The sequence below is a fragment of the Erinaceus europaeus genome, chromosome 2, assembly GCF_950295315.1.
Source record: "Erinaceus europaeus chromosome 2, mEriEur2.1, whole genome shotgun sequence".
Classification (NCBI taxonomy): Eukaryota; Metazoa; Chordata; class Mammalia; order Eulipotyphla; family Erinaceidae; genus Erinaceus; species Erinaceus europaeus.
In genome coordinates this window covers 129,136,638-129,149,597 of record NC_080163.1, presented here as the reverse complement: position 1 = coordinate 129,149,597, position 12,960 = coordinate 129,136,638, and the positions used below count along the sequence as shown (strand labels likewise).

The window sequence follows — 12,960 nt, the reverse complement described above, 5'->3', positions numbered from 1 at the left end:
TGGTGTATATCTAGGTTTTGGGACTTTGTTAGAAAGTGAACCACCTGAGATGAAATTAGAGTAGTACCAGGGTTTCTAACTTAAGATCTCACACATTAACATGGCATATGCTCTAGCAGATGAATTTATTTCATAGCTCCCTGGGGTGATCTTTAGATCCACACAAATTAAGTTTTGTTTTGTTTTGTTTTACTTTGTTTAGAGGACACTGCTCAACTGGCTTATGGTGGTGCTGAGGATAGAACTTGGGACTTCCAGTGCCTCCTGTGTTAAAGTCTGCATGCATTGTATTACCAATGGTGCTATCTCCTCAGCCTGACATAAGCAAGTTTGTGGTTTTCTACTTTAGAAAAGTATGCTCTTAATCCAGAGGTTAATCAAGATGCCACATCCCTGAGCACTAACCCCACTTTCCAACCTATATCCCCAACTATAGTTACAGTTGCTAGAATCAAACTAATTAGAACTTGAACTTTGATTACACCCCTCAGCACTCATGCAGCAAAGGATTGCTGCTATGGTCTTCTCTTCTCCCAGTCACTGATATAGCTCATGCAACACTGATCGATTCACTAACTTTCAAGTGGCTGTCTGCCAGGCACTCTAGTGTTGCAGTAATGAAATACATGTATCTTTGCTCCTTATGACGCTTGCATTCTTCCACAAGAGACAAAGTGAAATAAGTCAAAGTGTGACAGAGCTGATCAGTGCTCTGGTCCCACTCTGTCTCTTTGTCTCTCTCATTAAAATAAGTAAATAGGGAGTCGGGCGGTGGCGCAGTGGGTTAAGCGCACGTGGCGCAAAGCGCGGGGACCGGCATAAGGATCCCGGTTCGAGCCCCCGGCTCCCCACCTGCAGGGGAGTCGCTTCACAGGCGGTGAAGCAGGTCTGCAGGTGTCTATCTTTCTCTCCCCTCTCTCTCTGTCTTCCTCTCCTCTCTCCATTTCTCTCTGTCTTATCCAACAACAAAGCAACGTCAACAATGGCAATAATAACCACTATGAGGCTGCAACAACTAGGGCAACAAAAGGGGAAAAATGGCCTCCAGGAGCGGTGGATTCATGGTGCAGGCACCGAGCCCAGCAATAACCCTGGAGGAAAATAAAATAAAATAAAATAAGTAAATAAAATAAAATTTAAAAAGGGAGAGTAAGAGAGATAGAAAGAGGCCTTTTTAGAGCTCATGAAAGTTTTCCTCATGCAAGTGGACACTAGGAATTCGAACCACAAGCATGGTAACATGTGCAACTGCCTGCACCACTCTTGGCCCCAGTAAGTTCAACATTATAATGGCTCAAAAACCACAAAAAATGGGATTAAAAAGTGCTAAAATAGTAAACAGCAGGATGGAATAGAGTCATTTAGAACAGGGTAGTCAGGGAAAGCTGTGTTAAGTGGTTTAGAATTCACTCAAAGGATGGCATTAGGAGGTACTCAAATGCCCCCTGAACACCATCACTGGCTTCCAAAGGCTTTATACCAAGAAGTCCCTGGACCTGAAATGGTTAGTACCCTCTACCCAGTAAGCTTAGAATGAAAGGGTCACTTTTGCATTTTAATTGAAAAGCTCAAGTGAACATTTATCTTACGTACGGGGGGGGGGGGTGGGGGGGGACTGAAGATACTGGAAGCAAGAATGAAATCTGATAAAGGCCACTGCCTGGAGCATGTCCCCTGAAGACGGCTTTGTCCCAGTCACAGCTGTTATGTGACTGTGGCTGTAATTAACACAATGCTGACAGCCCGCTGTGGGTAACCAATTGGTCCCAAATTACATACAATTCTAAGAAATGTTTTTCCTCTCTCCTTGAAAATGTACAGTCACAACACACAGTGTTAATGAAATAATTGCAGTGTGCTCAGGTTTGATGAAGGCACTCATTTAAACACAGCCAGGGTGGAGGCTGGTATTCTGATGTCTGAAATAGAGGTTCCAGTTCTCAGTCTCCTTCTCAGAGGGGTGTGTATGTGTGTGTGTGTGTGTGTGTGTGTGTGTGTGTGTGTGTGTGTGTGTTCGGGGTGGGGATAAGAAGGATAAATTGTTCCTGGCAGAATTAGAAGCAAATTGAAACTAGGGCATGATGTGAAGTGGAATGATGACTTTGTTCTGGAAGTTTCTAGAAAGCATCATTGCTTTTTCTTTTTTTTATTGTCACCAGGATTATAGTTGGGGCTTAGTGCCTGCATGATGAATCTACCACTCCCAACAGCCTTTTCTCTCTCCCTCCCTCCCTCTCTCTCTTTCTCTCTCTCAATGATTTTTGATACAACAGAGAGAAATTAAGATATGAGAAGAGATGGAGAGAGAAAGAGAGAGAGACATCTGCACAGCTGTTTCAATGCCTATAATGCTCCCCCCACACACACACACAGATGGGGACCAGGGGCTTTAACCTGAATTCTTGCACATGGCTAACATGTGGGCTCAATTGAGTACAGCACCACTCAGCCCCCAGAAAAGAATTTTCTTTCTTATTATTTTTGTTGATGTTTTATTAGTGATTTAATATTGATGTATAAGACTATAAGCTAACAGAGGTATAATTTCATACAGTTTTTACCACTAGAGTTCTGTGTCCCATCCTTTCCATTGGAAACTTCCCTATTGTTTATTCCTCTGGGAATATGAACCAAAATTTTTTGAGGGTACAGAAGGTGGGAGTTCTGACTTCTGTAATTGCCTCCTCACTGGATATGGATGTTGGCAGGTCGAGCCATAACCCCAGTCTGCAGAAAACAGTTTTCTATGCATTCAAGAAAGACTTTGAAATTAAAGGTACACTTGAAATCATATAGGAATTTCTCACTCAATTTAATTATGTTCTACCTGAAAAATTCTGCAAAGCTTGCATTCACTCATTGTCAAACATGCCATTTGCTTTCAGAACATACCAATGATGCTAAAAACAGGTGAAGCTAATAAGTAGAGAGTCATCTGACTCCAAATTCAGGGTTCTTACTCACACAACCAAAAACTTCCCTGCCAACCTAAGATGCTAGTGTCATCAAAGTAGCTCATCTGGACAGTGTGCCTGCTTTACTGCAGCCCTCACTGCACTAGGAGAAGCTTCAGTGATGTGACTGATATCTCTCACTTTACCTCTTTCTCTCTGTTTATGTATCTGAAAAAGTCACCCTGGAGTGGTGAAGTCCTAGTGATGGCAAAAGTAAAGTAACACATCTATAGAGCATCTTCTACATATTGGGCACTATTTTAAGGACTACTACACATTTATTCCTCACAACATTAGGTACCTTGGGGAAACAAAGCATAAAGAGATTTCATAACTTGCCTAAATCTGCACAGTGCACAGCCAGGAAGCAGCTACACTGGAACTCAAACCCAGGCATTCGGCTGGAGAACTCCATTAACCACAATTGTGTAGTAACTTCAAATTCATCAAGCAGACATTTACTAAAGCACTATAGACACATCATCAATGAAGTTGTTAAGTTTGTATTTTGTTTGTTTGTTTTGGGTGCCAGGAATTGAGCCTGGGACCTTGGAGCTTTAGACTTGAATAACCATTATGCTATTTCCCTAGGCCAAAACATTTCTCTACCTTTGCTTTTGCACCATGCAGATCTGTGGTCACATACATGGCTCATAGAACCAGTCCCCTACCCCTGGGAATTCTTGAGTAACAAATTTCGAGAACTAACCTTCATTTTGACCTGTGTTTGTCACAGTGGTTTTCCTAACAATATCATTTTCCAACTTAAAAGAGACTTTCATGCCTGAGGATTTAAAGTCCCAAGTTGAATCTTTAGTACCACCATAAGCCAAAGCTGAGCTGTGTTCTGGTCTCTCTCTCTGTCTCATTAAAATAAATAAGTTAAATTAAAAATATAAATAAAAATCTTGCACTCTGGAAAAATGGTTTAGTGTGTAGTGTATATGCTTTGCAAACTTAGGTTCTCCTTCAATACTTATGACCTGAGTGGTCATCTGGGTTTTTTTTCTTTTTCCCTCTCTCCCTCCCTTCCCCCTCTCATAAAATAAATCAATCTCTAAATGAATGAAAATATTTTGCTTCACAGATCCTGGAAAGAGACAGAATACAAATAAACATACCAAAAATATAAATACTGTAAAATGTCTCCTATATTAAACTGTCACTAATCATTTCTCCTTTTGAAACTCTAGAAACTAGAATTTGGAATGTCTAATTCGTAACCAGCAAGTTATAAGGGATCAGGAATAATCAGAACAAAGCAGTTGAATAACCATTTACATAGCCTGCAGATGGATGATTTATTTATTTTCATGAGGATATGAGAGATAGACATCTAACCAGTATGTGTGCCTCATCTTAGTCCAGGGTTCTCAGTTTCAGCTCTGTTGGTATTTTTTTATCTTTATTTATTTATTGGATAGAGACAGCCAGAAGTCAAAAGGGAAGGGCATGATAGGGAGAGAGACAGAGAGATACCTACAACACTGCTTCACCACTCACAAAGCTATCCCCCTGTAGGTGGAGACTGAGGGCTTGAACCTTGAGCATTGTTATCATGTGCACTCAACCATGTGAGCCACCACCTGGCCCAGTATTTTTTTTAAATTTTCTTTTTTTAATAGTTTTTTTTTTTAAATCTGTTGGATGAGAGATGACAGAGAGAAATTGTGATCCAAGGGAGAGATTCAAAGGAAGAAAGGGAGACACCTGCAGCACTGCTTTACCCTTTGTGAAGCTTCCCCCCTGCAGGTAGGGACCAGGGGCTTGAATCCAGATCCTTGAACATGGTAACATGTGCACTCGACCAGGTGCACCACCACCCAACCCCCTCTGTTGCCATTTTGAGTTAGGTCACTCTATGCTTTAAGGGGCTGTCCTGTATATTATAGCATGTTTAGCAGTGTCCCTGACTTGAACCCACTAGATTCCCCCTCCTTCCAGTCATCACAACAAAAATTGTCTCCAAACATTAACAAATGTCCCCTTAGGAGTAGAGCTTCCCTACTTGAGATACCCTAAGTCCCAACACCATGACCTCCTTTGCTCCATTATGCTGTAGTCACGTGTCTTCACTGAATGACATCTCCCATTACATAAATGACAGTCACCCATTATGCTGCACCACATAAACTATTGTGCAGTAAGTACACCAACTAGGTTTGTGTAAACAATGTTCATTTCCCAAAACACCCAACCACACCTTTATCCCCATTGTTAAACAATGTGTAACTTCTGTCTTATCTGAGGCATTCCCACATAGCTCTCTAGGTTCCACCTTCCCTTTTACTCATGGCCCCTAAGAAAGCTTCTTCTGCAGTTCTCAGTCAACTTCACCCCCTACCTAGACTCCATATTATCTGTCTCTGCCACCCCACCACTCCTACCACACAGTAAGCCAAAGACATTACACTAAGTTTTCCAGCAAACTTTTTTAGACAATATTCTGCCATCTTGTGTGGTTAAGAAGAACAGAGCAGGGGCCAGGAGGTGGCACACCCAGTTAAGCACACACATTACAGTATGCAAGGACCTAGGTTCAAGCCCCTGGTTCCCACCTATTGGGGAAAAGCTTCATTAAGTGTTGAAGCAGGGCTGCAAGTGTCCTCTTTCTTTTTCCCTCTCTGTCTTCCTCCCCTCAATGTCTGTCTCTATCCAGTAATAAATAAAAATATAACAGAATAAGAACAACAACAAGAACAGAGCATGGGAAAGAAAGAGGTGGGGGGGTGAGGGAGGGGGGACAGGTTGGAGTCAGGATTCTACAGAACAGTTAATCCTAACCATGTGCCCATGTACTAATCACTTGTACTTAGATGATGTTCTCATAAAGGGCTCTCTCTCCCGCCAACCTCCCAGACTCTTCTCACACACATCCTTAGTGACTATTTTCATGCATGTGCAGTAGTGCCTAGACAACTATGTACTTTAAAATACTCTAAAAAGAGTTCCCACTTGGCTAATGAAATTCAACCCAGACCCATCTCCATGCAAATGTAACCTGGTGCAAATTCCTGGTAACCGGATCACCATCTCTCTTTACAGTGGTGGCAAGTGGAGAAAGTCAATCCCATCAAACTGTATGAAGAGAACAAAGTCATCGCTGGATTCTCCCTTTTAAATCTACTCTTCAAACAGGGCCGTGCGGGACTCATTCGAAAAGTAGTGGACAAACTCTTAGGGCTCTACAACCAGAAGAAGATCAAGCCTGTGGTGGACTCTCTTTGGGCCTTGGAGGAGGTATGAATGGTGGTGGTGGTGGTGGTGGTGATGGTGGTGGTGATGGTGATGGTGGTGGTGGTATGTGAGTATGTTTTCAGCAAAGCATTTCTTTCTAATCCAGGTATGTTTGAGCAGATCCAAACTTGGATTTTTCTTCAAGTTGATTTTTTTTAAATGAAGATCTTAGAAAGTGCTGGGTGGTGGCACACTTTGCAGAGCACCCATATTGTCATGTACAAGGAACTGGGTTCCATCCCCCAATCCATTCACTGCAGCTTCACAAGCAGTGAAACATATTACAGGTGTCTTTGTCTCTCTCTCTCTCTCTCCCTCACCACCTGTTTCACTGTCTATAAAATAAAGAGGGGTGGGTGATGACCACCAGGACCAGTGAAGTTGTACAGGAACTGAACCCCAGTAATAACCCCAGTGGCAATAAATAAATAAATAAATATAAAAGTAAATAGGGGTCCTAGAAGTCATTTATTGTCCTATAATACAGTGTTTTGGATGTAAGAAATACTGCTTTTGCTTACTGGTTCTGAAACCATATGAATGAACTTACCATTTGGACCAGGAGCCTTCTCAGGTAAGCTAACAAATTTTAACAGATGTGTACAATTTGCCTTGCTGACAGGAAAGCATGTGCACGATTGTAGCATCATTTATATCGTTGCCTTGTGGGGATATAAAAAGTCAAGGTCAGTCCAGACAACCTTTCAGTGCTGAATGATTGCTGTGCTTGGAGAGCCTGTAAGACATTGTTACCTGTCACTCTAGGTGTTCTAATTATTGATGAGTCATTGAATCTAGTGTTGAATTGAGTCTTCTTATTAATTGACCTGCCTAATGTTCTAGAATTTCAAAGCATTCCATCATCAAGAAAAAATAAAATAAAATAAAACCTCCAAATTCAGGGTTCATGGATGCAAGGTGAACTGGCATTGTGGGTTCAGATGAGACATTCTGGGAGGACAAGGAAGTTTAGAAAAATCTGTGGGACAAAGGAAGGTTGGAAAATTTGGATAATCGATCAGGTAACTTCCATTGAGAAGCAAATGTAGACATATGGCCTAGGGACATTTCAAGAAGAGATCTTCCTATATCAGGAGTTTATAGCCTTAACTTTGAGAAGCCATAAAAGTCCCAAATGCTATTTTTAAATATCTGGGAATAAGTTTACTTGTTTTCTGCATTTCCCATGGGTGAGTGTTTTATGAGACAAACACCATTTTTGCACTTTGGGGAGCTTTAGACATCTTTGAAAGCAAATTAAACACAAAGTTCTAGCAAAAATATACTGGGTATCCTTTCCAAGGATGGCTGCTGCAATGGTTGACTTAGCAGTGACAAATTGTATGATGGCAAGTCCAAGAACTTTCCTTCCAAATGCTTCTCATTTCCTTCCATAGCTGCTCATAACACTATAGTTTGAGATGGGTTCCCCATACCCACTCCCTTAAATTATTCTTTGGTCATAATGGAATTGAACCACCGGATATGTATTGGAGAACTAGTTGTATGTCCAATACTATGCAGATATGTGAGATACAGTGGTTAACTAGATGGCCAAGATTCCTGTATGAAACTCAGAAAGTTTCTTGGCTTAACTGTCCATGTGGACTTGTTATCTAACTCAGATCATGTTTTCCCTAATTAACATCCTTCCATGGTTTCCATTATACCTAAAATCAATCTGAATTCCTTTGCCTGCCCTGAATGACCTCACTCCATCTTAATTCCTATCCATCTCTCTTACTTCATTCTTCTCTGGTTCAGCCCAACTTCATTGTACATGTATGTCTCCTGTCTTTGAGCCCAACCATGCCTTTCTATCATGGACTTTTGAGACTGTTGCTTCCTGTTTTGAACATTCCTACTCCAGATTTTCACGGAGCCTTTTCCATCTCATTATGCATGTCTTAACTTCTGTGTGACTTCTACAAAAGAGACCATTATTGAACTCCTTTTTGCACAACCACCACCACTTTACTTTCATCATTCTTTCTTTAACCTGCTTGATAGACTCTCCTGTATTTATCATTGATAGAAACTAGTTTGTCCATTTATGTATTAACTTGTTTATGCTCTTGTGTCCCTCCCATTAGAATGTAAAGTCTAGATGAGGGAAAAACTTGACTGTAGTGGTCAGAACCCTAGTGTCTGACTGTGGTTCCAAGAAGATGCTCAATCAACATGTTCTATATGAGTGAATTAAGGACTCCGCCCACACGTGGGACTAGAATAGCTTGGATACTTTCTGTGCTTAATGGTAAAATTTGTTGAGTGACTGAATAAATAAATGGATAAAGAAGATATGCTGAAACAACACATCATTGAGCTGGATATATACATATATATGTGTATATATATATACATATACATACATATATATATGTGTATATATCTCACCTGGTAGGGCATGCACCTTCCCATGTGAAAGTACCATGGATGGTGGATCAGTGCTGTGATGTTCCTTATCTTTGTCTCTCCCTCACTCCTCTTTATCTTAAAGAGAGAATAAAAATTGGACTGGGGAGGCTGAATAAGAAACCTGAATTCACTTCCTGGCATTATATATATTCTTACTTTAAAAAAAAAAAACAAGGATTGATGGGGCCAGGCAGTGGCACACCTGGTTAAGTGCACATAGTACAGTGCACAAGGACCCAGATTCAAGCCCCTGGTCCCCACCTGTAGGGGGGAAAGCTTCACAAGTGGTGAAGCAGGGCTGCAGGTGTCTCTCTGTCTATTCCCCTATCTCCTGTTCCCCTCTCAATTTCTCTGTGTGTCCAATGATAAATAAAAAATTTTCAAAAAGCAAGGCTTGGACACATTTGACATTTAGGCTAGGTAATTCTTTGCGGTTTGTTGTGTGTGTGTGCAGGGGGTATACTCTGCATTGCAGAATTCTTTTTATTTATTTATTTTTTGCATTGCAGAATTCTTAGCAGCATCTCCTGCCTTTACCCACCAGATGCCAGTAGCAACTCCCAGCCCACCCCCACTGCCAACTATAATTAAAAGATAAATAGCTCCAGACATTGTTCGATGTCCCTCTGATGTAGCAGAGACAAGGGACAAAAAGTACCTTCCATTGAGAACAAGCTTTAAAATAAGCCATCTCACTTAAGACTGTCACTAGAAAAACAAAGGAAGCATAGGTTTTCATAGCAAGCTAGTCATTCATAAAGAGGAGACAGCCGGTGCCTGTTTGCCAGTAAAACTGTTCACAACCACTCATTGGTAACACCCACCAACTTCTTGAGTTTTCTTCTGCATTATTTACAGACATCTGTTTAGAGCCGCCATTTAGCCAAACGTGGCTATTTGTCAACCCCACATAGCTCGGTGGGGCTTGAGAGTAGAGCATATTTATTATTTGCAAGCCTCAGAAGGAGGATGTTAATGATTTTCCCCTCCCTTTGGTAAGTGATTTTACAAAATTGCTTTTCAGGCCAGCTCTATAACTTCATCCATGGAATATAAAGGCCTATAGGGATTAAAAGAAAATTTCTTGGCTCTCTGAGCCCTCAAACTAGAAGATTTAATAATATCAGTGACTATTAGGGTTTCCTTTTAGCCATCTGTCTTTGACTTTGTTGTGAATTTAATACACAAAACTGAGTAGTAGGCTGCAGTCTTAGATTTGCCTCTAGATATTAAATGTGCAGTTCTACATTAAGTTGGGGTGGGGGGAGTTAATATCTACAAACAGTGCAGAGCTAGGAAAAGGATAGAAAGCAGTTACATTTAGCTATCAAGCAGCAATGACATTATTGAGACCTACTATGTGCTGACACTCATTTAGGATGTCAGATCTATAGAAGGGACAGATCACATTTTCTAACACCTGAGTTCATTATTTCATTTCTAAGACAACACTAAGACGGATGAAACAAGGGACAAACTTAATGTTCAGTCATAGACTGCTGATTTCAAATGCAACTGGAATTGCTTTTTTAATGTTGTTCCAAGGATTAAACTCAGAGTTTTATGCTTGTGCTTGACACTTCCCAGGTCCAATTTTTTTTTTTTTTATGATGAAGAGAGAGAACACTAGTCCACCAACCATGGAATTCTACTTCCTCCATTTTTGCTGCTCTCATGTGGGGCCAGGGATCAAAACCAGGGGTCACACATGCTGAGCACACAGCCTATTGCTGAGCCACCCCTCTACCCCAGGCTCCACAACTGGAACTGAAAATGAGAGAGTGCTGGGAAGTAAGAATGGATCTTCTGTGATGGTTTCAAGAGTAGGTGAGATGGTTATAAGAGTGAGCTAAGACTTGACTGACACTGAATGTATTTGGCGGGGGGGTTAGAAAAACAAGGTCTGACAAGCAGGTGTCCACAGGCAGTGGTAAAAGGATCCCAGTATCTTTTCCAGGTGACTAGTGAGTCTGCTGCTGACACACAGTTTAGGAAGTATAGAAGGAAAGTCCATGGAGTCAGCATGACGTTCAGTGCTGCCTTCAGTAGAATTATGGAGGCAGAAATCTGAAGCCAGAGGGCCAGGAAGGGAATGCATAGGGACAGGAGGCTGACAACCAGCACGAGCTATCAATTTGGCATTAAAAAAAAAAAGAGACTGGGGAATAGCCAGAACTCGGAGCAAGATGCAGAAAAATGCTGTTTAGAATGTAGATGAGTGGTTGCCTAGAGCTAAGTGCCTAAGGCAGTGAAAAGGATGGCACTTCTGTTTAGATGGATAAAAAGGGTCCTAAAGCAAGGAGTCGGGTGGTAGCGCAGCAGGTTAAGCGCACATGGTGTGAAGTACAAGGACCAGTGGAAGGATCCCAGTCCCTTCACAGTCAGTGAAGTAGGTCTGCAGGTGTCTTTCTCTCCCCCTCTGTCTTCTCCTCCTCTCTCCATTTCTCTCTATCCTAATAATGACATCAACAACAATAAATAAAAAAGGGCAACAAAAGGAAAAAGTAAATATAAAAAAAAGTCTCCTAAAGTAAATGATGTTGATAGTTGGAGAACTCTAAGTATAGTAAAAAGCATTTTGTTGTACATTTTTATATAGAGATATAGGAGCAGAGAGAGAGGAAGAAAGAGACGATAGTACTGAAACTTCCTTTAGTATGGTGGGGGCCAGGCTCAACAGGCTTACAGACATGGGAATTGATATATATCCCCAGTCCTTTCATTGTACATTTTAAATGTGTCTACTGTATGCAAACTGTGTACAAGCTATGCATGTTTTTTGCAGCTCAAACATATGAGCAGCATCATGCCCCCAAGAGCCCTGCCATGGCCTATCCTCATTCCAGCTCTGAACTACCCAACAAATCAGGCCCATGATGCACACCTCTGATCCACTTGTGAGGCTGAAGACTGTCCAACATAGTAATGTCTACATCTTAATCCCAAAGTCTCTGAATATGTTGCCTGAATTGATAAGAGCAACCTTGCATATGTGATTAAGTCAGTGGTTTTGAGATAGAAGGATGATCTTGGCTTATCTGGGTTAGGTTTTATCATATCATCACAGGGCAAAAGGACCAGAGTCAGAAAATGTGAGGATGAAGTAGTGGGAGAAAAGTCCATATGATACAGAGCCACAAGACAAGGTATGTAAGTAGTCACCAACAGATGGAAAGGGTAAGGAAAATGGAGTTCCTTCTGAAGCCTCCAGAAGGAATCAGTTCTGCACACACTCTGCTTTTAATCCAGAGAGAGTCATTTCATGGCTCTGACTTGCCTAATTTTCTAAGAGGCCATTTGTATTGTATTAAGCTGCTAAGTTCATAGTCATATGTTATAGCAGCAATTAGAAATAGTGCATCACATACAACATACATCCATACAACAAATACAGAGGATGGGCTTTGGAGATACACTTGCAACTGAGAAGACCCAAGTCTATAGTCAAGGCACAGTCAGGCAGTGAATAGACAATGATATGTGGGAAGTGAAAGCTACAGGTAGAGAGGTGTGTGTGTGTGTGTGTGTGTGTGTGTGTGTGTGTGTGTTCCCAGGTATGTGCCACAACCCAAACATAAACCTGGAAGCTACAGAGAGAGAGAGGAAGGTTGCTGTTGCCTATCAAAAAAACAGGGGCAACTATCTAAGCATAAAGAAAGAGGGAGGCCAGGGGAGCAAATTTGGAGAGGAATCCACCCAAGTAGAAACTGTCACCGACTGTGCCTCATGCGACCATGGTAAGTTTTCCAAAACCTGAGTCTTTGTGGTCTCTTGCTTTCGTTCATGCCACCACCACCCCCCCCCATCCTTACCCTCATACACAATTCCTGCTGACCTTTCAAGACTCAGAAATGGTGTTGGCTCCTCTGCAAAAATATACCCAGCATCCCCCAAATTTTGTCATGACTCCAATCCAGAGCTAGAAACTCCTGCTTTAGGACCTCAGAGACCTGTCTCCCTTTACTGACATGCTCATAGAGAAAATTCATATCTTCTATCAGTTCCTAATTGGAGAAATTACATAGTCTAATATAAAAGATACTTAACCCAATGCTTGATCAATAGTAAGTCCTCCTTGGCAGTTATTCTTATAGGACAGTGCAAATAGACCCCTCCCCCCAGTTTAATCTTTGAAGTCTCATAGAGACTCTTGGGAAAGATGCCAAACAAGGAAAATATAGGATGGGCCATACAAATGATTTCCAGGACCCTGGGGGCAAGTATTTTCATCAACCTGGTGCAGCTTCTTCTGCCTTCCAGACTCTAACCAGGTAATTTCATCTCTGCTAGAGAGCACAGCATGTTGCAAGATTTGGTTTATTCACAGCTCAGAGTTTCTTATTAGAAGTCT

The 12,960-nt window shown here is 41.5% G+C and overlaps 1 protein-coding gene across 2 annotated transcripts in view; it reads left to right on the top strand.

Annotated features, from left to right (window-relative positions):
* The window catches only part of VAT1L (vesicle amine transport 1 like), a 179,183-nt gene that overhangs the window by 94,125 nt on the left and 72,098 nt on the right, over positions 1–12,960 (top strand). For both annotated transcript variants that reach the window (XM_060185132.1, XM_007516633.3), the window contains exon 7: positions 6,000–6,194. In XM_060185132.1, coding sequence (XP_060041115.1) covers positions 6,000–6,194 — 195 coding nt within the window. The remainder of the gene's footprint in view (positions 1–5,999; positions 6,195–12,960) is intronic.